Source organism: Athene cunicularia (genome assembly GCF_003259725.1).
Source record: "Athene cunicularia isolate RWA chromosome 3 unlocalized genomic scaffold, athCun1 chr3_part1, whole genome shotgun sequence".
Classification (NCBI taxonomy): Eukaryota; Metazoa; Chordata; class Aves; order Strigiformes; family Strigidae; genus Athene; species Athene cunicularia.
Genome location: NW_020799097.1, coordinates 82,548,465 through 82,575,594, shown reverse-complemented (window position 1 = coordinate 82,575,594; position 27,130 = coordinate 82,548,465). Strand labels below are relative to the sequence as shown.

At 39.4% G+C, this 27,130-nt stretch overlaps 1 protein-coding gene across 1 annotated transcript in view; it reads left to right on the top strand.

The window, feature by feature from the left end:
• The first annotated feature begins 13,281 nt into the window (after positions 1-13,281).
• NID1 (nidogen 1) overlaps positions 13,282-27,130 on the top strand; it is a 37,720-nt gene continuing 23,871 nt past the window's right edge. The window contains exons 1-10 of the mRNA XM_026844586.1: positions 13,282-13,374; positions 13,936-14,232; positions 15,444-15,673; positions 16,303-16,730; positions 17,834-17,983; positions 19,294-19,545; positions 20,663-20,863; positions 22,716-22,961; positions 23,817-23,960; positions 25,057-25,185. Of these exons, the coding sequence (XP_026700387.1) occupies positions 13,282-13,374; positions 13,936-14,232; positions 15,444-15,673; positions 16,303-16,730; positions 17,834-17,983; positions 19,294-19,545; positions 20,663-20,863; positions 22,716-22,961; positions 23,817-23,960; positions 25,057-25,185 (2,170 nt within the window). The remainder of the gene's footprint in view (positions 13,375-13,935; positions 14,233-15,443; positions 15,674-16,302; positions 16,731-17,833; positions 17,984-19,293; positions 19,546-20,662; positions 20,864-22,715; positions 22,962-23,816; positions 23,961-25,056; positions 25,186-27,130) is intronic.

The window sequence follows — 27,130 nt, the reverse complement described above, 5'->3', positions numbered from 1 at the left end:
TGCTTAAGTATTAGCTGATTTCCTTCCTGCTCCGAATGGCTCTTTCCAAGACAAAGCACAGGAGCAGTCTGGGGACAGTTTGCTCCAAGGACCACAGTCAAAAGGCAATCACAGGCCAGGACCAGACTTTGTTCTTGGCCCTGTCTAATTTCCAAAGCTAGCCCAAAGGCTTTGTGACTACCTGCACATACCCTCGTGTCACACACACTGTTGTGTGTGACATGTACCTGTAGTGTTGTGTGGTAACTAAACCACTTCTGGACTGGTAATGGTTCACTTTATTTCAGACACTGTGAGCTGGGGGGGATAAAAAATAAAACTTGTGTCCTAGAGCTACAGTAACCCAGCAGAGATCATGGGCAAAGTGCCACGTAGCGTGGACACACAGCCAGTGAGATCTAGGGGTTAGCAGTTTGGACACAATCCAGTCCTTGCTACTTGGCCTCAGGAATCATAATCTGTCCCTCTCTTTATTGCGAGTGTAGACTACACACAGAGTTTGTTCTCAGCGCCTCTTGTAAAAAAGAAGAGAGTTCCTGCTTTTTTTTGCTCCTACCCTGTCACTTCTCCAATTAGTAAGTTATTGCATCAATCCTAGTGTTTGCAAATAACGCCTCTTTTTCCCAGGGACAACATGTTTGTTTCTGTGCAGAGTTGCTTTATTGCAGATCTTTGTGTTTTATTGTTGCTTTATGACAAAACTACAGTGTTACATCATAGGTTAAAACACTAAACTGTGTTTGGGAAGAAATGAGTGGGCCGCTGTTTATATTAGTCTGCAGATTCCAAGTGAAGTGAACAGCAATATAAGTCCTTGGGTCAAGAAGAATAAATAGCTGTAATTCATAGAATTACTTCTGGGTTTTTTGGATCTGGGCTGTTTCAGGCCAGGGGAAAGTTCACAGTCTTTACACAGTTTTTTAAAAAAGAGAGAAAAATCTTTCAGGGTTATACATACATGGTGTGTTACAGTCAACTATAAGCATCATGTCCAGCATTTTAAACCTAATTTATCCCCAAACACACAAATTAGGCCTTCAGATTAAAAATATACAGTAGGTTCTTGAATTTAGGCATGTTTAATCTACAAATAAATTATGTAGAGCATCTCATAGCTACAATTTCAACTCAAGGTACTAGAACTCTTATGAAGAAGAAAAAAAAAGGAAGGCAAAAGAAATTTAAAAACCAGTGAAAATACCAAATTGTTACCCACCAGTTTTTATTAGCATTTTGCGTGGAATGATCAGCAGAATTGTCACTCCAAAATTTTGCCTGTTGACAATGTTCTTGCAGTCTAAGGCTATGATTCATCCATCTTCAGGGAAGCTTTTGAGAAGAAACACTTTAGCCTTTGATTGCACACTTATATCCACCCCTCTCAGCAAATTATCTTAAGCTCACAAATAAATGTCAATAACTTGTAGGAAACTTTGGTGTGTGCTCAATGGATTCCTGAAGGCAGAAAGACTTCAGTGCAGCTAACTTAGAACAGCTGACCAGGAGAGGTCAGGAAATACACCTTCTTTTTTTGGCTGGAGGAAATTTCTGTCTTGGACCTTGTCCAACAAAGAAAATGTTTACAAGAAACCACATTAAAGGAAATATTAATACCTAATATCCAGTGTGGCCAAGCATGGACTTATATAGGGAACATCGTTCTCCCTCTATGCAGGTCTTTCACCGCTATCTCTACGTATAAAGATGAACAACAATCTTAGTTTTGAGACCATACAGTTAATAAGAATAGGTGTTATCTTTAGTAAATATTTCTTCCCTTATCCAGTCCTGTTGTAAAAAACAGTAATTAAAATTGTTTGCCTTTGTTGCACCACCATATCATCTACCCTGAATGAAAACAATTTTCCAGTTTTACTCACAGCTGCTCAAGGTAATGATATATTCTCCTGGGTGAATTTCACTAGCTTAGGAAACGGATCCCACTTCAGAAAATCAGGTTCAGAAATAAGTTTTTTTTCCTTGTAAAAGAGATCATCCAATCATGATGGAGGAAAATGAGTTGTGTCTTCTCTAAATTGTTATGATTTATTTAGACTCATTGGAGAAATCATGTACTCTTTTCTAAATGACAGTTGTTGCAAGTTATATTACTCTAGCAGGCAGAGTATCTAGGCAGAGTATCTGGGTGCTCTATAGGCACAAGAAGCAGATGTGAAGTAGTGACTTGACTGTCACAGGAGAGATTGTGCCAGAGTTTCAAACTTTATTAGCCCTTTTGAAGGTAGAAAAATTGAGTCTGAGCTTCTCTCATAATCATTTGTTGTTAAATTTCTAGCCACCACTAGCACCAGATCAGTGTTTGGCTTTTCTTTTCTTGCTGATTGTCAACTAGAAGCTTTGCTGATGGGCCTCAGTGCAACATCTTTTTGGTGTGTTCTGTGTACGACTGAAATTCACAGTCATTGCAAAGTCTGGATCCCAAGTAAAACAGAATACAAAATTTAGCAATGCTTTAGGTCTGGGTGCACATGCAATCTGAAGTGTTGGTTTAACTTGAGATGCATTAAATACCATCTCATCACCAGACTACAAGGAGAGATGTATTTTCCCTGCATGTATTATCTCTGCTCTGAGATCTGACACAGTAAGATACCAGAGAGTCAGAGTAGTTATTTCTTTAGCCTCAGAGTAGATAGGAGGTAAAGGATACCTTTTCCATATTTGTCTTCCTGTTCCATTCAGATTACTTTTCCACATCCTATTCCCATTGTTTAAAAAACAATGTTCCTTCATATTGTAATTGTTTTTGCATATATGAAAACTGGTCATACTTTTTTGTCTTCCTGTCTCCTGTGTGTTTTTTTGAAGTTTGAAGTCAGTTATTATTGTCTGTTTGGAGTCTTTTTTTGCACCAAGCTAAAACTTTCAGATAATAGCAAAACAATAAGGGAGTAGGTGCAGTAGTGCTGTGCTGAATATTGAAACAGAAGACTAATTATATACCTCCTTGACCTATTACAACTCTGTCTTACGACAGAGAAGTCCTAATATTCTTACTAGATTAGAGACTCCACTCTTGAAAGATATTTTGATTTTTTTTTTTTTTTTAAAGATTAAAAGTGCCATATTTTTCATGTGGCTACATGATAAATGGAAGAATTGTAAGGCTGGTTTTTTTATCTAGCCAGTTTCCCTGATGATTATATTATGTTCCATTTTCCATCCCATTTTTCCTGAGTTATGAACTGGGATGAAAAAAAGTGTTCATGATTCTGTATAAGCATAACTTCCTCTGGGATAATTTTTTTTCTGTTCCTTATTAATATAGTTATCAGTTCTAATAATGAGACATAGAAATTCATGAAGTTAACCCTAGAAATATAAACAGTTTCTCCTAGCACCAGATGTAGGAAGGGCCTTAGAGATACTGTTTCTCTCATGCTTTTTACCCTGCTCCAGGCAGTTACTAATCTGTTACTGCTATGTACCATCATATCGCAGCAGTGTATCTCTTCTGTACTGACCGGGTCATTGGCCAAGTGTTAACACATCCTTGTTCTTGCCCAGCTGTTCTCCAGAACAGGATATGACTTCCCAAGGAGCTTGTCCTTTTGTTGCCTTGTAAGATCCCTGCATGAGAGAAAAAGAAGGGATTCTACCATCTTCTGTACCTTGCACTAATGCAGAGGGCAAGGTACAATATTGCCCTTCATGTGCATCTCTTCTCAAGAGCATCTAACAGTGCTTCAGAATTATTAGTCTTTCTGTAGAGAGTTCTGCTGCAAAATATGCTTTTTTGGAAGTTGTTTCTGAGTCTTGTGACCTCCATAGTAATACAGGCTCACGTAGAGTTAGAGGGAATCTCTCCATGCTCCACTCTAATGAACAATGAACATTAAGTTCCAAGGCAGAGTGATTTAAATTTATGATGCTCACTCTATGATCTTCCTGCAAGCCTTGCCTTTGCTTGTGACCCTCTGATTCCCATGACCTTGTCTCTCTAAAAAATGCTCCTTCTCAGCAGACCTCAGGACTACTCTTTCCTGTCATTATCCTAAATGCTCAATTCTCTCCAGTTTATTACCACATGGTTACTCTGTCCTTTGATGATCCATCCACTAGAATGCTTTGTCATCTTTGGACAGCAGAAAATCATCATGAGGGGCCCAGGGCATTACTTTCCTTCCTCAGTCATGCCAGCAAAGGGAATGCTAAGTCCCTTATCTCTGTTGATAGAACCTGGAGAGGAGCTTCAGAAGCTTGGGAGAGTCACAGTATCTGCAATCCCCTTTCGCAAATCTCCTCACATGTAGGTGGTGGAAGGTTTCAAATATATGTGTGTGTATACACCTGTGAGCTATTTTAGTACTGTATGAACGTAGAAACTCAGGTCAAAATCTGTTGGGCTGTCTTGTCTCACGATCACATACAGAATTATTCCTTAAGGTCTGTTGAGCAACCCAGTGTTGGACTATTCAAAGCTTTCTGTCATTCTGCTTCCACTATGCCTAATCTATGATTTTTCTGAAAATAGACACCGTGGTAAGAAAGAATTTTCTGGTACTTGTTTTCATGGTTTCTTTTAATTATTTTGATCTCCTAGTTATCTGTACTCCTCAAACTCACCCATATAATTCCTTTGTCTGTTTGGTAGTGCTCTTCAGATACTTGAAGACACTCCATATCTTTGATGAAAGATGTTAATCAAATCTCCTCTCCATCATCATCTAGAAAAGTACACATGTTCAATTCTTTAACAGTTCCTTGTATGTCACTCCCTCTGGTCCTCTGATCTTTTTTACTGTTTCACTCTGAATTCTCACCAGTGGTGAATTTTCTGTGAGATCTCTGATCTCACAAGCAGTCTCTGAAAAAACAGTGTCATTATATACCTTTAGAAAACGTAACTTACCTCCTCATAACACAATGAAACCTGATCATTTGTTGTACAGGAGCTCAGTGGCTGCTCTGGGGATGCTGTTGCTTTGAAAATTGCTTTCATATCTGATTTATGAACCATTGAAAATGTGATGTTCTTCTTGGCATTTACTAGCCATGTGCTGGATGATTTGTCTTGATGGAGTGTTAGCTGGTGATGTTTAAGTTTACATCTGAATACATCTCTTCCCTTCTTAAATCTCGCTAGTCTTGCATTCTCCACTTTGGTTGGTTTTAGCAATTAATCTGTCCCAGTTAATTACATCTTATGTAAGCATGCTTTTCCATCCCTTTTTCAAGACATTATTGAAGATGCTAGAAAAGACAACCGAAAGTATTTTTTTAGTCTTAGAACTAACAACATCTTTATTGATGATCTAGATGAGGGGATCGAGTGCACCCTCAGTAAGTTTGCAGATGACACCAAGTTGGGTGGGAGTGTTGATCTGCTCGAGGGTAGGGAGGCTCCGCAGAGAGACCTGGACACACTGGAGCGATGTGCTGAGGCCAACTGCATGAGCTTCAATAAGGCCAAATGCCAGGGGCTGCCCTTGGGCCACAACAACCCCCAGCAGCGCTACAGGCTTGGGCAGGAGTGGCTGGAGAGCTGCCAGTCAGAGAGGGACCTGGGGGGGTTGAATATGAGCCAGCAGTGTGCCCAGGTGGCCAAGAAGGCCAATGGCATCCTGGCTTGTGTCAGCAATAGCGTGGCCAGCAGGGACAAGGAAGGGATCTGACCCCTGTACTCGGCACTGGTGAGGCCGCCCCTTGATTCCTGTGTTCAATTTTGGGCCCCTCACTAAAAAAAGGACATTGAACGACTCGAGCGTGTCCAGAGAAGGGCAACGAAGCTGGTGCAGGGTCTGGAGCCCAGGTCGTACGGGGAGCGGCTGAGGGAACTGGGGGTGTTTAGTCTGGAGAAGAGGTTGAGGGGAGACCTCATCGCCCTCTACAGCTACCTGAAAGGAGGGTGCAGGGTGCTGGGTTTGAGCCTCTTTAGCCTAGTAGAAGCGACAGGACAAGAGGGAATGGCCTCAAGTTGCACCAGAGAAAGTTTAGACTGGATTTGAAGAAGCATTTCTTTCCAGAAGGGGTTGTTAGGTGTTGGAATGGGCTGCCCCGGGAGGTGGTGGAGTCCCCATCCCTGGAGGTGTTCAAGAGTAGGGTCGATTTAGAGCTTAAGGATATGCTGTAGGTGGGAACTGTACTAGGTGAACGGTTGGACTAGATGAACTCCAGGGTCGTTTCCAACCTAGATGATTCTGTGATTCTGTGATTCTGTAATTCTCATTACTCCTCACAGTGGGAGCTGCATACAACATAAACTTATTCAACTGCAGCAGAAACACTGTGGTCCTCTTAAGGTAAAAACAGACTAAACAATCACAATATACTGACTAATGGACAAAGGATTTACCATAATGTGACTATTACTCTGTGTTTTAAACATGCAGACATAGATATTTAACTCTTCAGGCTTCAAATCAGTTTCAAATTTACTACAGTGGTCCTCATCCTCTGAATTCTGGATACTAGGAAACCATATGGATCTGACAGGAAAACGTTACCCCCTCAGAATTTTCTTCTTGCCGTGCTTATATCTTCCTCTTGTTGAGGTTGACTTTCATATTGAGGGAAAACAGGGCTATGGAAAACTTCAGGCCTAACAGGAATTACATTTTTATGTTGTGAATGTGTATGTGGGGCTCTGGAGGTGTTACGGGGTTTAATTTAGGCTTTCTCATTGCTGTGGAGCTGCATTGCACAAGCACATCTTGCCTTTAGGTTCTGGAGGTTTGGAACTGAGTTTACACTGGAGAGGGGAGGTTGTAAGGAGAGGATGATGTTGTGAAGGTAGTTAGTAGTATACGAGTTACATATTTAATATGGGTAAGAAGTTACAGTTTGCTTAATTGCTTTGTAGTTTAGCTCTTGCTGTGGTGCTGCCTGGCTTTGGGATGGTGCGCGGGGGGGCTGCCTGCGGTCACGTCGGTTGTGTGAGCGCCGTGGTCAGAAGTCGGTCCCAAGAGCTTGGTTGTTCCCGCTGCGTTCAGCCGGGTCGGGGCAGCGTTAATTCCGTGGTCGCGCTGCGGCTGGGGCTGGCGCTTTGCGGTGCCCAGAGGCCGCACTGGGAGGACAGGCGACAGACGGGTAGGGAGAATGCAATCGCTTCCCCGGAGTGAACGCCATCCCCGGGCGTTTTCTGTGCTCCCGCGCATAGGCTGTGCGTCCAGCTAAGAAACATCCTCGTCGCGGTGAAACTACGAGTGTTCAAGCAGGAGCCTGGCACGTCCAGGGCTTGCACCTCTTAGCACCGAGAGTGCTTGCTGCCCCTTAATCTCTTGGGGGCTCTCATCTGTTCGTTGCTCAAGGGTCTCTTGGGCAAGGAAATCCACATCCAGGCCCACCGGAGGCTTTGGGCTGCAGGCAGACCTCAGCCACGTGTGCTGCCTCACAGCAGAATCCCCATCCCGGAGTTGTGTGTGCGTGTTTATAGCTAATGGAGGACGTTTAGTATATGAAGGTGGGATTGAAAACAGATTGTCTGAAGCAGGCCTGCTCAAATGTAGCCAGAAAAAAAAAAAAAAAAAAAAGTTTCAAATGGCAGCATGTCTCCAGAATGCTGCAAGAGTATGGGCTATTTTATCATTGCCTCTTTTCTCGTGGAGCTTCATCTAGGTTGGCAGTTGAAGATGCTAATGAGCATATTTAGAAAGGTTTTAGTAGGGAAGGCCCAGTGTGTTGAGTGTGTTAATCTGATCAAGTTAACCCCCACCTTCTTGCCCAGATAAACCAATGTGCTTTAGCACCGTAGGTCAAAGATGCAACTCTGGGGACTGATCTACATGGAGACACTTGAGAAACTAGACCTCCATGTGGCCACAGTCATTAAAAATTTGATGTAGTTCCCGTGTGCTTGAGTCTGTTTCATGGCCATTCACTGAAGATTTAACATGCTTGCTTTACAATGAATTTTATTAATGCTGCCACTTAAGTTGTGCTCTTTTTCATTGTCCATACTGCCTCTACCACATCCAAAATCCAAAATTTTGAGGGATTCAGGTTATTCCTGTGTGGAACATGGGTGTTGTTAACTGAGGCTGGCAGTAAAGATGAAGTAATTCACAAGTATTAAGTGGAGTTCAGATTTCAGTCTGACCCTTAGTTCGTTGTCTTGTCTTCCACGCTCTAAGTTTGGTCACTGATTAGCCAACACAATTAAAAAATACACTTTTTGAAGCACAGACATTTTCTTGAAAGATAGTGGGCTGTGTATCCAGTTACTGAGAAGTAAAGACAAGAAGTAACATGCCAAGTAAGTGACAGAAAGGGGACAGAGTTTTCAAAGAGCAGTAAATTGGTTAACAACATTGAGTTTCTTTAGTTTAATGATCTTGTTACCTGCCCATGCCATAAACCAGGAGTGGTCCTAGTTGTTTTTTTTATCTGAAAGAATACCCATGTAGAGGCTATTCCAAAATCACTTTTAGGGCCCTTTCAGCATGATTATTCAGTACTAAGGACAGGCGATTTTTATATAGGTGAAGTCTGATAATGAATGGTATTTCTGTATCAGTCTACATAATATGCAGAGGCTTTTATCGTGCATTTAATCTGTCACAAGTATTGCAAAACAGAAGCATGTTACAAACTGTAGGGGGGTAGGAAAAGGAGAACTATACCTGTTAAGGAAATGTCATTTCCTTAATAACTGAGCAGTCATAAATGCAGCTTCACAGTACACAGGTTTATTGTATACTGGCAGTGAATGCTTACTAAGTTCTATGATGTTATTCAGTAAGCAAAATTTACCAAAGTATTGCTAGTTGATAGTAAATATTATCAAGCTGATACAATTAACATGTGATATTGGTAGAAATACATTATTATACATAAAGGAATCCCTGGATCTGTATGGTTCATCAGGATAAGCTTATCTTAAGCTTATCTTAATTTTTGAGTGCTTGATTTTTGCAAGTTTTGCCTTCAATCAGTTGAAAATTTATGTGGGTTCTCTATCTTTTCTAATAGTTGAGAAGCTGAGTTTGAGTTAGCTCTACACATGCATAAAAAGGCAAGGAGCTCTGAGGAACAATTGTTTAGTATCAACTTGTCATAAAGTCCCTGGCAACAAAACTTCTTTTCTTTTCATAGGCAGAGAGAGAGCTTTTATTTACTATAAGTGGAAACAGACTTTCACATACTGTAATCTTCAATATGGTGTTTTCCTGTGCAAGATCTATAGCATTGAATCCTATCACTAACCCATACTGATCTATTTGTTTTAATAGCACACTTTTATTAAGGCTTTTTCAGGTTACACTAGGGCTTACTGACATGGAAAAGTTAAAGGATTAGGGATTACTTCCTTTTAGGAAAAAATCAGACTCCTTTAAGGCAAGCTTGGGTCAATTTTTTAATTGTTAATTTTATTAACTTCCTAAATTAATAGTTGGTCATTCTTGTATTAGAAAGTTTTGCTGCTTTACATCAACTGGCACTTCATTATATGAATAAATTAAATTTTTCTTAACTCTCTTAATTCAGAAATATTGAAGTTCTCAAAATGTCTAGTCACTGAACAGGGAAAAATGCCTTGTTTGTTTAAAACTTTAGTGTTTATTAAGCACACACAGATACACTTTTTCTTTCAATAGAAGTACTTGGTTACTTTGTACTTCCTTCTCCTCATTTGGTTTTTCAGGGTGGACCTAAATAGAGTGTGTGTGATTTGTTCTGCTACAGATCATGAATGTATGTTAAGTATGTGTGTAATCCAGAAGTTTAACATGCTAAAAATACATCTGTGTTAGTTCCTGTCAAGTTAAATACTATTATACCCTAAAAGGAAAGATGTACCATACAGCTGGTCTTGTTAGACAACACCCACCTGAGGCCTTTTTTTTCCCTTTTCCTTTTGACAAGAATGATACCCTAATGAAACCCAGTACTTACCCTGAATTACTTCTCTTTATTTTGGAGTTCACACTTCAACCTATCTGTGTGTCCTTAAAAGGAACGGGGTAAAGTTAAATCGTACCCTTCACCATCTTTTTCAATATGAATATATTGTTAAATCTGAAAATGGAAAGAAAGCATTTTTCGCAGTAATGATGTTCTTTCTCTACATTCAAAATCTCTTTGCAGAGTGAGCAGTTTGTGTATTTAATTTCATTTAATGGCTTGCAAATGTTTTCTGGGTGATTGAGTACTTGCATCCAAACATTCCCTTAACATTTGAAACTGAACTGTTTCATTTATAAACCATGAACAAATGAAAATGGAGTTGAATTTTTGCATGTCCTTGATAAAATTACTTGTTGCATTTAAGTTTTTGGAAAGATAGGAAATGAATAGTCAGAAGCATACCCCTTATAGGTGAAAAGAGGAAGGCTAAATGTTAGGTCATTTCTTCTGGTCTCTACTTTGTTCTGTAGTATTAACTAGTCCTGATTGTATTTTCTCTTAGTGTTATTTTAATCTCTGCCATAAATGGGGGACCATGCAGCCGCAAAGTCTGCACACACCAGATCTGATGAAGAGCATGGAATTTGTTTAAAATACTTCAAACACCAGTCATCTCTCACAAGAGGATTTAGAGTGGAAGTAGGGGTGCTTGTGTACAAAAAGTGTAAGCAAGAAGAATGAAGGAAAAAAACCCCTTTTAATTTACTCTAAATGTATTACTTTAAAGGTGGACTGCATCTCCTTGTTAAAATGTCTTAGCAAGCACGCTGTAACATGCACCATCTTACCTACTGTCTTCCAGTGGTATAGTATAATTGGTGGCTTTTAAATTTTAGGGTAAGTTTTAGCTTTGCTTTACAGGGATACAAGGCATTTTCTAGTGTATAGATGTTACAGAAGTTCTGGGAACCTTTCTGGACTAGATTTCTGTTGCATGTCTGACTGTGACTGCAGGGTCTAGACTGGGATAACCCATGCCATTGTTTTAGTTCCATATTCCTGAAATTCATAGTTCACCTTAGGATCTGTGGCCACTGTTAAGTCACAAATGATTAGAGGAAAAATTATCACAATATTCAGCTTCTCTTCCCCCTTTCTAACATGACCTGTGTTCCCATCATGCTTGTGAAGATTATATACTGCCTATATATCTTAGATATACTGTTCATGCATAAAGTCAACTTACCGTTTTTAAACATGATCTTAACTTTGGTATTTTTCACTGTAGCAGCTAGTGAAATTATATATCTGCAGGCAATACAGTCAGCATATGTCAAGCCATTTAAAAAGTAAATTCTAATACACTATGTGAACTATTTGCTAAATTTAGTTAATTGTTCATGCTAACCATTTTCCAGTTATGTACCAAGCTGACTGACCTGCCTTTGGCAGAGGGCATGCTCTGACCCCCTGGGTAGCCAAAGGAGGGTTCAAGATACAAATGTTGTATATGAAGGGGTGATTTGTAGCAGGAGTTCTTGTACTACACTTATTCTGATTTGCTGTATGTCGCAGTAGCAATGGTGTTCTGGATTTTAAAAGATGTTGCCAAGATATATGTAGCCAACAGCCCCAACAGTCTTGCACAGACCACATTTTCTCTGTGTTTTGAAGAATATATGTAGCCCAGACCTCCTTGTTTTCAAATGTATACAGTAGAAAAGGGGAAGAAAAGTTTGGAGACAATGAGAACGATCAGAGACAGGGAACAGCTCTTATATAGGGAATGAATGAATAGGCTGGGGGTCTTCATTCTGGAGGAGAAATTAAATAGGAGGAGAAACTGGGTAGGATTTCGCTCGTTCCAATACAAAAACTAGGGGCCATCAAATGAAGCCAGGACCCAGACTGAAAACAAACAAAGTAGGAGAGACCTCAGGGTATGAGTCACAGATCTGTGGAATTCCTTTCTAAAGGATTTTGTGGATGCATAAAGTCTATAGGTGTTGAAGGGAAGACTTAACAAATACATAAAGGAAATCCACTGAGGGTGAATAAACAGTCAAACCTCAGGGAATCCCTTGAGCTGAATGTGGTCAGAGGCCAGTCGGAGGAGTACGGGCATGTCTTGTTCTGCTGAATCCGTAAGATAGCAGGTACAGCTGGGGACAGGCTACTGGGCTAAGTGGCCTTGCAGCCTGAGTCACGGTGGCCATTGTGACCCTCTTCCAAACATTTATAAAGATTGTGTACTGTTGTGAGCATCGTGACCATGTGAAAACATCCAGCAGCACTTTGTTCTTGGACTTGTAAGAATCCCTATGAGTGAGATGAATCTGTAGGACATTGCAGTTTTAGTCTGTGGTGCCAGTTTTGGGACCTCTGGCCCTTTTCGAGTTATCTGCGTGTGCGGCAGCAGCTCTAGAATGGCGAGTGTCTGGCTGCCTGCAGGTAGTCAGATGTGTCCTGTTATCAGGTAGTCAGACAAAATAATTGGAAAAATCAATACTTGGCTGCTTCATACCATGCCGTACACATCTGGAAGAAGGGCCCAGGACAAAAAGCTGAGTGTGAGCAGTTTATGCACTGCCTCAAGTCCTGATGCCAGTAGTCTTGCTTGCTGCTTCTGTGTAGTGTGAGGATTAGCTCTGGTTTGCCAAGGGAATTTGGCCATCACACTTGGACATGTCCTAGCATCTATCTGTATGTGTGTATTTATTTCATTTTTAGTTAGAGGTTGTTGGCTGCAAGTCATCATCTCACTGACCAGTTAAATCTCGCTGGACGAGTATGTATGCATTTTCAGACCAAGAGATTTACTTATATAAAGTTATATAATTTTTTTTTTTTTTTTTTTTTTTTCCCAAGTAATAGAGCCAGTTTTCCATAGGACAGTGTCAGGGTACTTACCTATAAGGGAATTTACAGGGTGGCCTGTATCTGCTACAGAAATCCTGTCTCCTAGCCACTGTAGCCTCTGGTACAGGAGTTGTGCTCACAGCATATCTTAAGAGTGAGCAGCAGCTCGTTGCAGTCAGCCTTGCATAGTAGCAGAGAAGTTCCTAGGAGGATGGTTGTAGTGAAGTAAAATGAAAATTGGAGCAGTTCTGGCCAGGCAAAGAGAAATCTGTACATCTTCCCAGAAGTCTTTCACCCAAGCTATTACAGTATTTAAGCGTGGAGCAGTTTTTTGGGTGGACATCTATGTGTAGATCAGTTCTTTGCTCAGAAGTTCTATCAGCTTCTGAGGCAGTGCTGTACTAGGAGTGAAAGCTCAGCTGGCCCATTTGCATCCTGACTCCCTAACCAGGTTTTCATGGGAATGACATAGCCTATTATGTCATGACTTACATGTGTGTGTGTGTGAGAGACAAGACAGGGCTGTTCAGTTTCTCCTGCTTCCCCCCGCCCCCCTTTTTTTTTTTTTTTTTTTTTTTTTTTTTTTTTTACCATTGACATCAGACTTTCTTAGGCATGGACAGCTTTCTAAACTGTCCAGATGAAGTATCCTCCTCCTCTGCCTTCACGGTAGAAGTCCAGATTGCCAGGGGGCATGCTATGACTTTGGTACAGAGTCTGCTCTGCTTTACACCAGGTAAGAATCTAACAGGCTGGTTAACTTAAAAAGTAACTGTTGCAAATACTTGCTTCATCCTTACCATCCCCCATCATGCTATTGTAAAACTACTCTTCAGAGGACTAACAGCTGAAAGGTTTTGGTCATCTGGGAGTCTCTACACACAACTCTTGGGAGACTCACAGAGGGGTTGTGCTGGGTCTCGGTCTGAGAAGACCTGGAAACTTGTGAAATGTGGTGGTTATGTATATCTTTATTAGAAGAGGCAATAAGTGTCTGAAATTGAAATAGCCAAAAATTTTTACCTAGGGAAAAAAGGTTGGTTTATCCATAAAGTAGACTTCTGGTTTTGTGCAGCTGAAATCCCAGGACTCCTGAGGTGGGATACAAAACAAAAACTTGAAAAAAATCAGTTACTTTACAAATACAAGGCTGACTTTTGACTCAGTTTCTCTTGGAAATGCAGTGAAAATATTATGGTCTAGAGCACATGGGTGTGGAAGACAGCCATATGAACAGTATCTCTCTTATAATTTCCACCTTTTTATTAGGTTGCCACTAATGGGATTATTGCAGTGAATGAACCTTCAAGTGAAGAAAAATACCTTGGTCAATTCCCAGTTAGTTTTGGGGCTATTGCTCCTTTTATGGCTGACCTGGACACAACAGATGGACGTGGAAATGTGTATTACAGAGAAGATTCATCCTCAGATGTCTTGCAACTTGCATCAGACTATATAAAACGAGGTTTTCCTGAGACTACTTTTGATCCCAGCAGTGTTGTCATTGTTACCTGGAAGCTCGTGGCTCCTTACCAGGCACCAGGAGATCATGCTTTGGAAGAAAAGGTGAATGTTAGAGCTTTAAGACATGTTGGGCACATCTTCAGGTGAAGTGTCACACCATAACCTGTTGGTTTGAAAGCTTGAATTCCTTTGTGTTTAAATGAATCCAGTTAAGAATGTATTTTATTGCTGAAAAAAAGGTTGTAGCAAAATAAAAGTTTCCAGAATTTTTACTTGATTTTTATTTTACGGTATTTTACTTATTCAAAAGAAAATTCTTGAATCTGCATAGCTGATTTCTTTGTATTCCCTGACAATTCTTACTTTGATTGTTCAGTCTGATGTGGTAATAACTGAAACGGTAGGATATCCTGTCCTCCATCTGTGCAATATAATCCAGTTTGCTTACATTTTTCAATAGACGCTTTAGCCATTTTGGCATGAAATGGCCTAAAATCTGATAGGTATATGGACTAACAGGGACTTCAGATTGTGAATTCCTTTTGGACAGATTACACTGCATTCACAAAAAGCTTATGCTTTGTAGCTAGTATTGAATGAAGAAGCAATTAGAGGTTATTTTTTTTGTATTACTTGCAAACTGTTTTCCCTTTTTAAGCCGTTTAGGTACTATCCTGCAAAGATATGTAACTTCATGCACCATAATTACCCCATCTGATGAGCCTGCTCACAATGTGTAAAGTTGAGAACATTACCACAACTTAGCAAATCTTATTTTGTCAAAGATTAATTTCTTGTACCTAATGTGACACAACCATTGCGTTCACAGTAATGATTCTGCACACTGGTAGTAACAAGTAGCTAATGTCTGAGGTGCTGTACTGATGATTCCTACAGTGTGTAGGAGTGCTCCTACAGGAAAAGACATTTGCTGCAACATGACTCTTCCTTAAATAATCTGTTTACAGAATTTTTCTATTTAGTCTAGCACATCACTTTTTTTTTAAAGGAAATTACATAACAACCTATGCACATTACAGAACTTAGAACTGTTATGTTTTGGGCAGCCTCTCTGGCTATTTCCTAACAGATTTCACTTACCTTTGATAATGCTTTCTTTTTAATATTTATGCATGCTAAAGCTGAAACTGCCTTAGTGAATGTGGTGGTTTGCATAATATTGATTTCTCCTAGGAAGTACATGACCCATTATGTGTGATGGACATTCTGACTTTGAGTTTAAAAAAATGTTTTTCTGTTGTCTGTCTTGACTATTTTTCCATGATTAAATGGATGTTAAATTTTTTCCACAGAGAAACACATTCCAGGCTGTTTTAGCCTCTTCTGACTCCAGTTCCTATGCTATTTTCCTTTACCCAGAAGATAGTTTGCAGTTCTATAGTACATACTCCAAGAACGGTGATGAAAAGATTCCTGCTATGGTTGGCTTTAGTCAAGCCTCCACAAACTACTACTTCTGGGAAAACCCAGGATCCTACAATGTCATTGCTAATGATGAAGAAAGCATCAGAAACCTGCACAAGTAAGCTTTTTTATTTGTTTAAACTCCTCAAGAAAACATCAAGAAGTTCCATGTTTTTAATTGTAGCATGAGTCAATGAGAACTAATAAGATCCCATTAGTCATTGCATGAGAAATCACAAAGTCTGACACTGATAAATATCCAACCTCTTGAGGAATAGAGGGTTTTTGGTTTAATTTGCCAAAAGTCCATACATAGTTCCATTGTCACTGGTAGGAACTGCTGTATACTTAGCCCTTCTAAATATAGGACCGCATAAGACTTTAACTCTTCATGGTCTATCCTGGGCAGTCTTTTTTGAATAAGAAGGAAAGGGAATGAGTTAGAAGGTTCTGGTAAGTGTTAGAAATATCTTTGTGGCCCAAATACATCCTTCTGTTCCATCCCTTTGGAGACAAGAAGGCTAGAAATTCTCAAAAGAGCTCTGGGTGTGGAGAAAAAGTGCTATCCAAAATGTGAGGGGTGTTTTATAGCTGAATAAACTGTACCGGTATATAAGTATGGAGATAAGATAATTCATCAGTTTTGTCCTGACATTTCTTAGTGAAGGATAACATTTTTTGTAGGCTAGAAATATCACACATCTTGTGCTTGATCATTTTGATTTGTCATATGCTTCTCTTTGATAGAAGCAGCAATGCTGGGAAACAGGGTGTCTGGGTATTCGAGATTGGTAGCTCATCTGACAGTATTGTGCCTGCCAAGATCAGCAACATTTTGGAGAGCCTGGAGTCCAGTGAACAAGACCAGGAGATGACTTCAAAACCATTTATGTCAGACTATGGCTCCACTGAAATAAGACAGCAGTACGTCACCAGTAGTACAGACAGCACAGAAGAGGATCAGCACCACGTTACATATAGTGTTCCTCAGCTAGCTGCAGAAGACTTTCTGACTTCATACCAAGATGTAACAGGAACACCTTCAACTGAGTCTTTTTACAGTCATCAAGATTTCCCAACAGCAAAAGCTCCACCCCGCCAGTTCCACGTTCAGCAGTTCCCCCCACAGCAACCCCAAGTCATAGATGTGGAAGAATTTGATGAAACTGGTATAGGTAAGGTCTTTTGTACCGTTTGAGTACCTCTGAGATGGTTAGAATGCAAAAAGACAGAGGCATGCAAGGAATTGAACTACCAAAGGAATAATCTGTTTCCTTCTCACTACCTTTATATCTGACAGTCTGAACACATTTAATAAGTTTGTGTTATTCATTGAAGCAGTTAACTTGGATGTCACCTCAGATTCAGATCTCATCAGTCTAGTAAACCTGTGCCCTGGTCACTCTCACAGGAAAGCACATTTACAGTGTGTCTGTGGAACCTGAATCTCCCATAAGGAAAGCTTCCTGTGGGGATAATTGTATTCCTAAGGCTGGTGCATTCTTAGTGGCAACTGATCTCCCCTTCTCTTTTGCCCAGGACTGTTGTTAAATGTATGATCTTAAGTTTAATAGCTGCATTAAGTAGCTGTACCTGGTAAGGACTTTATGAACGGTTCTACTGAAACCTAGCTTATTTTCCTTTCAGAGATGTGTTACTGAATACAGATGATTTAACAAAGGTTGGGAATCATAACTGTTGTAAAAGTTGGTGGCTAGGGTTTCATGGCCTTAAATTTTATAAGGGTGGGATTAGCCACTCAACTTCTGAGAAATCATTTGTAGAAAACTCAAAACAGTGTGACCAACTGCCCAGATGTTAAATGCTTCTTGAAGCAGAGGTGAGAATTGCTATGCCCATAAAATAAAAGGGTAAACCAATTAGGATTACAGGGTGCATCAGCTGGTACATGGTCCTGGGTGTCATACTGATGGGTTTTGTTCTGAGGTTGAAAAAGCTTCTTTTTGTTTTGGTTTGGGAACAAGGACAGGTTAAAATTATTGTGCATTTAGTTCTGCCAAGACATCTTAACCGATCTGTATTAACACAGACTTGCTGAAGTCAACAGAATTAAACAGTTTCCTAACATCTGAAGCCCTGATGTTTTCTGCAAAATAGTAGACTTACTTACAGATTGCAAGGTTAGCAAAAATCAATTGCGATTCTTTTGTTTTCCTTAAAGAGAAGTTAGTCTAGAGACATTTTTAAACTAAACCGGGGATATGTGAATACTGTTGTAACTACATGAAGTATAAGTGTCTGGTCTTATTTTCTACAGTGTTTCGCTACCACACAGACATCCAGCAGACCTGTGCTAACAACCGCCACCAGTGCTCTGTTCATGCTATTTGCAAAGATTATCCCAATGGATTTTGTTGCAGTTGTATTGCTGGTTACAAAGGAAATGGCAGACAATGCGTAGCAGAAGGTAACTTTTTTTGAAAATTAGGTACATATGCAGTATTTGCACATGGCTTTCTTGAAGGAGATGACCTGTTTTCAGTACCAAGAAAGATGGGATTAAGTACTTCTTGAAAGACTATACACTGACATGTATGGAAAGGTATTTTAAGAAGTGAGCTATACTTTAAGTGTTGTGGGGTTTTTTTGAACGGAGCAAATTATTTTAGGTGATCAATTGTATGCATTATGCATTTTAACTTGACTTTCTAGAAAAAATAAACTCTTACATAACTGGCATAATTTATTAGATAGCATAACATCCAGTGTTTATTGCTGGAATCAATCATGTAGTTCTAACATGTTATAATTTTATTTGGTCCCCACTCTAGCAATGGACAGTTCAAAGGGGATGAACAAATTAACTTTGATCATCAATCTAAAGAGCATGGCTCCTCTTTGTCTGACCCTTAAGCTTCTTTACTAAAGAGCTAATCTGGCAGATTTTTGTTAGATACCCATTTAAACTTTGTTCCTGTGTAAAATCCATAAAGGAATTTCTTATGTACACAGTTGTAATCCTCATAGTGACTTGACTCAGAGTATAGATGCATTTCAACAACTAAAATAGCTGACTGCAGATTGTTTTATGAGGCAGGAAAGCAAAACCTATTACTTAGCTTTCAGTTCATAAAATTGAATTTTGCGGAGAAAGAAAAGAAGAATCTGATGATAATGGAATTTGAATTTGCTTGTTGGGAATTATATACAGAAGAAAACTAGTAAACCAAAGTAGCTACAGTAAAACACACTATATATACAGTAGCTATAGTAAACCACAGTCTTAAATTGGTCAATAGTTTTGAGTCAAGAAATAGAATAGGCTAGAATAATAGGTCAATTATTCTAACACCTAACGGTGTTGGCCCTCTAATAGGGAATGAACAAATTTACCTTCAATAGATATTGATGTGAAGTGTGATCTTCAAAAGAAGGTTCTTTATGCCACTTACTGTCAGAGAGACTGTAACCGCTTAGTCTATGTTTATGGAGTTATCCTTGCAGACAAAATTGTTAATTAGGACAAAGGGTGTGTCTTCAAGCAATTTTGGCCACTTAGTCATCTATATAATGACAACACACATGCACACATGTATGTATGTAGGTAAGCAAATGAATACAGTGTTTGTAGGCAGTTTCCTGTTGAATTCTCTGAGAATTTGTTTGCTGTTTATTTCAACACTATTGTCTTTGAACATAGTGAATGCTCTGAACACATTCCTTGAAGATTATGTGAGAACTGCCATTTTGTTCTGATGCATTGTATTGATTTGCTAGGTTCTCCTCAGAGAGTCAACGGGAAGGTCAAAGGAAGAATCTTTGTAGGAAATAACCCTGTTCCAGTTATGTTCGAGAACACTGATCTCCATTCCTATGTTGTGATGAACCAAGGGCGTGCCTACACAGCTATCAGCACAATCCCAGAGACTTTGGGGTATTCTTTACTGCCTCTTGCCTCTATTGGAGGTATCATAGGATGGATGTTTGCTGTGGAACAGCAAGGCTATAAAAATGGATTCAGTGTTACCGGTAACTTCTAAATTAAAATAATGTTCAAAAACTGTGCTATGCTTTTCCTCTGTCTTGAGAGAAATGTGTATTTAGAAGCAATACAGGATGAAAACATGTTTATTCTGAGCTGCAAATGGATTGCTTTGTAATCATTTTTCTCATCATTTTTCTTGTTTACAATATGTAGATATTGCGCTTTATAATTCACTGTTAGTGAATAAGCACATAAGTTTGTTAGAAAGAAGAATGGTGTGGCCAGTTCCTGTGCAAGAAAGAGATTATGAAAAAGGATCTGATTTTTGGTACTAGAGTGTACAGAGCTACTGAAAAAAGCTGCCTTACATCTACAAGAGGTCTAACATGTTAATTGCCCTACTGTAGCAATGGAGCAAAAGAGAAATGAAAACCTGACCTCATGAAGGTGTGAAATTTTTAACAGAAGCAATTCCTGCATGAGATGCAAGTGATTCTGTTAATTTATTTTGTGGGAAACCCCAGTTCACAATTGCAACTTTTCGTAGGAGTTTGAGGCCAAATCTGGTTGGTTGTCCACCTGAATTGAAGCTGTAGATGCAATCTGTTCTAGGAGAACATGTGTTTCTTTTTAAAATTTTATCCTTTACAGGCTCTCTACTGTGCATTTAGTTGAACATAACTCTTTGTTTTGGGGTTTTCTTGGATTTGGTGTGTTTGAAGTTTGTTCTGGAATTTACAACATACATTTCACTTGGTTTTGATTTGGAAACAGATGTACTGGATTTTTAGATTTATTTTTTTTTTTAACTCATTGTATTCCTAATGGAGGTTTTATTTAAAATGTACAGCTCCTTTGCCATTTTTAACTGGTAGGATAAGGCCTACTAGTATTAGCTTTGTTGGAACTTTAAAAAAAATTTTAAAAACCCTACTCCTTTGGACTTACTTGCAATTTAGCATGTTCAGTGCTTAAGATAAGATTGTTTCCTTGTGTTATCCAAGGATATTATCAGTATACCTCTGAAAGTTATTCTTGTAGAAACATGAGCAATTATGTTGCAGAAAATAGTCATTTGTATTTTATCTCCTAGAAGCTATACTTTGAATAGAGGGATTCAGAAGCCACTATTAAGTGGTTTAACTGATGCTGTTTCTTTAGGTGGCGAGTTTACACGGCAAACTGAAGTAACTTTTCTTGGCAACAATGAGAAGCTGGTTATAAAGCAGAAATTCAGTGGAATTGATGAGCATGGTCACCTTACCATCAGCACAGAAATGGAGGGCAGAATACCAGAGATCCCATCTGGCTCATCAGTCCACATAGAACCATACACTGAACTCTATCACACTTCTAGTTCTGGTAAGGTTCCCTAAGAGTGAAATGATAAGAAAGTGCACATTTCTTAGAGCAGAGTAAGACAATCTGAAAAACATTCTTTTATTCCCTTCTTAGAGAGTGTACTTAGGACCCTTTTTTTGCCTCTTAGGAACAAGTCACAAAAGAATGTGGATTTTGAGTGGGACAATGCAAATATTTCTAATTTTTTGATTGGAAAAAAAGTGAGTTTAAGTTTCTCTGAACTGATGTTTGCAAAACACTCTCAATTTTCCTTTTCACTGGCCTTATTTTACACTGTGATGGCAGTTGTATGAGTTCCAAAGCTTTTTGTAGGGTCCACAGGTCTTCAATAGGAGCTGTACTGGTGTATACTTTTTTGTAGTAATGTCATCAGGTGGGCTTTGGTCTTGTCCAATGAGACTGTGCAAACCAATTATTTACCAGTATGTGTCACGTAAACTGCATTTCAGTAACTGTGCCTTGTGTTAGTAACAAGCATTTGTCAGTGTTATTTGAGCTGGATTTGAAAAAGTCACCAGATAATTAGGAGCCTCTTAATTCCCTTATCACTGTCCTCCATTGTCTCTTTAGTAGTTCTTTGGTTCTCTCTCTCTCTCTTCCTTATCTCATATTCTGAGATTTGCTAAGAGAGCCATTCTTCATTTCAGTATTTACAGGGGAATCTCCCTTCTTTTACTTTCTTCTTCCTGGTTGAAATTATGGGTGTTTCAACACAGCAAAGACAAAGGGAGGTTGGAGTGTTGCTGCTGGCCAGCCAGCCCAGAAGTTAAAGAGCAATAAAGACGAAGAAGCCTGTGGTGCACATGAATACTGGAGAGAGTACACTTTGCTCCAAGGGTGCATTTTGATTGCTGGAGATAGCTGAATATGGTCTAGTTGCATCACCACCGCCTTATATCTGCTAATGTCTAGCTTTGGTAGGCAGTGATGAACCTCTCTTGCTGCTTTGTCTGTCATAATCGTCTGTGAGGAGGAGCAGCTGGAGACAGCAGGAAGCTTCTGCTTTGTGCTGAACAGCTTCAAACTTCTGGAAGAGCTGCTTGGGCAGTGTGTGCTCTGTGGATCACCTGCTGCCTTGGCAGATATGCTGTTCCCATGAAGGAAAAGTCAGGGGCTGGAAGGAGGCATTCTTCAAGCTGGATTTGATTTACCGCTACTCAAATTGCTATTCTTCTGCTGTCCTATGGCACATCTGATAGCCATTAACTAAGCAGAAATCTGGCTTTTGCCAACTGTTGCAAGTGGATAGATAAACGTGTGTTCTGGTGTCCAAATGAAGAATAGTGGAGTTCTGAGGAGCTTTCTGTTGATGGGAAAGTCTGCAAGCCCAGATCTGCTTTGAAGAGTTCTGGTCACAATTTTCACAATATAGAAAGCTGTTGTGAGTCATACAAGGTCTCTGATGTGCATCTTCCTCAGGACTCTGTCAAAATCCAAGGCCAATAGACTAAGCCAAGGCCAATGAACTAAAAGTGGGTGTAGTTTGGTGCTGCTGAGGTGGCTCTTGTGTTTCTTAACTCATAGATCCGTTTTGTAAATTCATCTAAAGAAACCCCAGTTTCTTGAGTTGAATTTTCTTTTCTTTACCAGGTAACCTACAAATGAAAGTTAAATTTTTAAAATATGTCAAGATAAATTGTATGACTCATTCCTCAAGGCTGTGATATCTGAGAACACAGTAAGCCTTGTCAAGTACCTATTCCTTTGCATGGAAATGCATCTATTTTCATAGCTTCTTGCCTTTTAAATTTCTCTGTACACTACTCAGGCTGTATCCCAAGTCTACAGATAGCACTGGGCAAAGTATTTTTGCTCTCTGTTCTGATCAGTGTGTGTGTTTGCCATGTTGCAGTCATCACGTCATCGTCCACCAGGGAGTACACAGTGACAGAGCCTGAAAGGGATGGGGTTGCTTCCACGTACACGGGTGTCTATCAGTGGCGACAGACCATCTCGTTTGATGAATGCCTTCATGATGACTCTCACTATGCTGCTTCTGCTACTCAGCAGCTCTCAGTGGACAGTGTGTTTGTCCTGTATAACCGAGATGAGCAGATTCTGCGATATGCTATGAGTAATTCCATTGGCCCAATCAGTGGTATGTGTGAATTGAAAATATTTTTTTTCTCTTTTGCTTATAATTAAGAGCAAGCTTCTATATTTTATAAGCCTGCCTTAGCTGTGTTAAATTAATGAGTTATATTAATTTATTGCATTAGTCAGTAGAAGTCCGAGTACATTAGTTAGGAGAAATGGGACTGTTGAAAGTTTGTATTTTCACTTGGGGAAGAGATTATATCCTCTTGAAATTCAGTGAGGTTTGTGTCTAATTCCTTGAAATACTTTCAACATATATCATCTTGAATCTATTACTTCTCAGATACATGGAATATACCATTTATCTTTACCTAATTTATAGATCCTCTGTTAATACTTTTTTTCATTATTATAGAAACCACTATTGTTATAATAGAAACAAAAAACAGCTATCATTATTATTATTATTATTGAAACAGTTAGTTTCTATAATTTATCTTGAAACATGGCATTTTCTCTTTGGAAGGCAGGCAGCCTATGAAGTGTATTTTCCTGGATGAGCTGTCTCAAGTTTGTCTGTTTGCACTACAACCAGAAAAAAAAGCAAAGGAACAAGTGCACAGTAGATGAGTACAAGAAAAGATGGCTCACTTTTGTTACAAAGATGAACTACTTCTAAATAAAATGAAGAAACCAAGCTGTTAAGAATCATATTTTGGGTGTAGTGTCAGTGGCTGGAAGATACATTATCTTTGTCAGTCTTGCTCATTAGAGAGTTTGTTGTGGCTTCTCTTTGTGGTGCAAAAAGTATTCTTTCCTTGTTTGATGTGCACCACAAGCCATCTCCTTCTGGGCCTTAACTGAGTGCTATTACTTGACTAGAGTCATCATGGCTAAATATCTTCTCTCTCGTCAGATGGTTCTGCTGATATTAACCGGAATCCATGCTACACTGGTACCCATAACTGTGACACCAATGCGATATGTCGTGCAGGAAGTGGAAATCGTTTCTTCTGTGAATGTTCGATTGGCTTCCGTGGAGATGGGAACGTTTGTTATGGTATCAAAAAAATTTTGTTACAGAATGACAACTAGAATTGCTTTTGCTTGGAATGTATTAGCTCTCATGACTAACCATTCCAGCAAAAAGAACTGTCCTGAGACAGGGATGCTGGGGTAGCTGACATATCTCAATAATCAAAGTAAGCAAGTTTGACTGACTTGAAGGGCCAAACTTGGTTATGTTTTGCTAGCTTGCAAAGCATCTTTCCTACCCAGTTCATCTTTTAATAAAACCTGTGGGAATTTAGCTGTGAGAAATTTACTGTAATGCAAGTTCTGATTAAAATGAGTCAACTAGGTTAGAAGTTTTTCAGGGAGATGAGGAATGGCATGTGCATGTGTGTACAGAGCACAGATTTATGGAACCCACTGAAATAATCTTTTTCAGGATATACTTTGAAAACCCCTTCTGTTCAAGGAGACTTATTTCCCAGCTCTGTCCAGCTCTGTTTTCTTAATGTATTTGGGTTTTGTTTTATAATCAAATCACAGCACATGTACTTGTTTTCAAGAGGTGAAAGTGTATATTAATGAAATATGCATCCGTCCCTATTAGTTAACTGAATTGTGGAGGTTATTTTTTAAAATGAAAACCCCAAAACACAACCCTCCCCCCACTCCAACCCTTAAATCAACTTGCAAATGAAAACAACAGCATCACACTGTCCCTCCTAGTCCTCTGGTGCTGTGAGTTGAGCAGCTGTGGATTAGAGATGTATATGAATAATGAAAGGGAAAGACTTTCCTAAAGTTCATGTTCCCCCAGTAGTCATCACTGTTTCTGATCACCTTGTAGGCTGCATTTTCTTTCTCAGTGGCTCCTCCTTCCTCTCTGATTCCCTATCCCTTTGCCTTATTATTCCATTATAGAACCTCTTCTGGGGTTTTGTGGTGCAGATTAGCTGAGGACACAGTTACCTGAAAATTTATTTTCAGGTTTCAGGTTCCTAGCATCTCTTAAGAGGTATGGTCTATCCAGTATGTGATTTAAATACACAAGCCTTCTATTATTCCAACAGTTGCACAGATTCTATTTTTCTGACATCAGTATTAAATGTATCTTTGTAATAACTGTAACCCTTACAATGTTCTAGATGTTGATGAATGTTCAGAGCAGCCGGGTCTGTGTGGCAACAATGCAGTCTGCAATAACCAGCCAGGAACCTACCGCTGTGAGTGTGTTGAAGGATATGAGTTTGCAGAAGATGGGCGGACTTGTGTTGGTGAGTTTCACATTTCTTAAAAACACTGGCCACTGGCTTTCAGGCTGTGATTCCTCTCAGAGGCAGAAAACAGATTTTCTAGGATCTGCACTGACTTTCTAACGTGAGTTGAATTTAGTTGTTCACACTGCAGGTAGTGATTACAATCCGTTAGGTAACCAAGGAAGGTGCCTACAGTACTTTGTTTTCCTCTCAAAAATTCCCCAATGTTTCCAAATCAAAAGTGGAAATAATTATTGAATGCTTATGTCCTCCTTCTATCATTATTTAGCTGTAGATTTCATATGGAAGTAAAATTCACATTTGTAATGGAATGAAAATTAAAGTGATCAGTTATTAACTTTTTGGTATTTCACAGCATTTCATTTTGAAGGTGAGGTAGGACTCTTTCTGTGTTTTCTGTAGTGCTGCACTTCTGGCTTTTTGGGGCGTGGGGTTTTGTTTCTTTCTTACATCTAATCCAGAATTAGATTTGACAGATTAGATTTTAGTTACAGATTCATTCCTTGGACAAGGCAGTGCACAGGTCTAAACCAGTGTGTCTTGGCTATTGCAGGCTTATTCTGAAGTGATAGTAAATCATGCTGAAAAGGTGTTAAAACTATAGATTATTTCACTGTTAAAATCTTTGCTATTTGGAGGAAATCTAGTTGGTTTGTTAATGGACATTAAAACTTTAAATTTGGTAGTTGTCACTGAATTAGTTTTTTTAATTTAATTTAAAAACATTTTATTTGAGGAAGCCCAAGTTAATCTCTACTTGCTGGACTAAGGTTGTCCTAAGGAAGGATGTTTTTCCTGTTTGCTTTATTTTTCACTGAAGTTGTAGAATTTCCATTTGGTAGCTGGCAGAATTGCAAGATGATTGTGTGGAATGTGTATTGAAAGTGATTTTTCCATTAGAAAGAAAAACCATGCCCTTTACCCTCGAGAACATTAACCTGATTCTTCTGGGTGTCGTTTATATTGCAAATATCAAAAGCTAAACAAAAAAGTCTACAAATGGAAGATAGAAGAGGGGTAATGGCAAATGGGAGATAGAAGAGTTGCAACTGTCACTATAGGATATAGATTAGAATTTTTTTTTTAGTTAGAATTTTTTATCTTTGCAACCTGACAGTAATTCTGTACTGACAAAACCTATACACACTCTGCTAGTATGGTTGGACCAGTCCCTGTTTCTTTTGGAAATAAACTGATAACAGCTGAGGATTACATTTACTTCTGTCATGACTACTTTGCGGTGGAAGCTTAGTGAACCTTTGATCAGCTAATGCATTCAGGTCTTTCCACGTTACAGCTGAGACTGTTCTTCAGCTAAGGCTGAAGAGCCTTCATCTTACAGCAGAAAGTTGCATTACTTCCCTTAAGTGTGTGACTTTGCATGCTGTGTATTACATTCCATCACAAGCCCTGTTTCTCTGCTCCAGTAAGAACTGCCGTTCATGTCTGCTTACAGTGCACCCTAAGTCTGCCCTTTTGTTGCAGAACAGTTGGAAAATGCAACTTCTTCTACCAGGACACTGGAAAGGGTTAGGGTGAGATGTGGAAGAACAGCTTTGTGTTCTTTCCATTGTGTCCACCACTGCCCTTTTGTCACTTGGTCCTGACAGGGAACATTCTTCCCTCACTGGTTTCACGACCACTTTTCTATGAAGCTGATGTGTCACACTTCTAACAAGTGTGAAGTAATTCCTTGCCCAGCTTGAAGGACCTGTTTGATCCATTCTTTCAATCAAAACCAAACTTTGCATCCATAAGACTGAAGAGAGGGAAGATGAACTCTAGTTTCCTAACAGATGGAGAATAAATGTCATGGTAATCTTGTTCCCCTTTCCACTGGGGAGAGTTTTATAACCCATGGACAACTTGAACCCCAGAAGGGGCAACAGCTACCCTCTTTGTGCTTTTGCAGGTTGCTCTGGGATACCACCTCTGAGTCAGC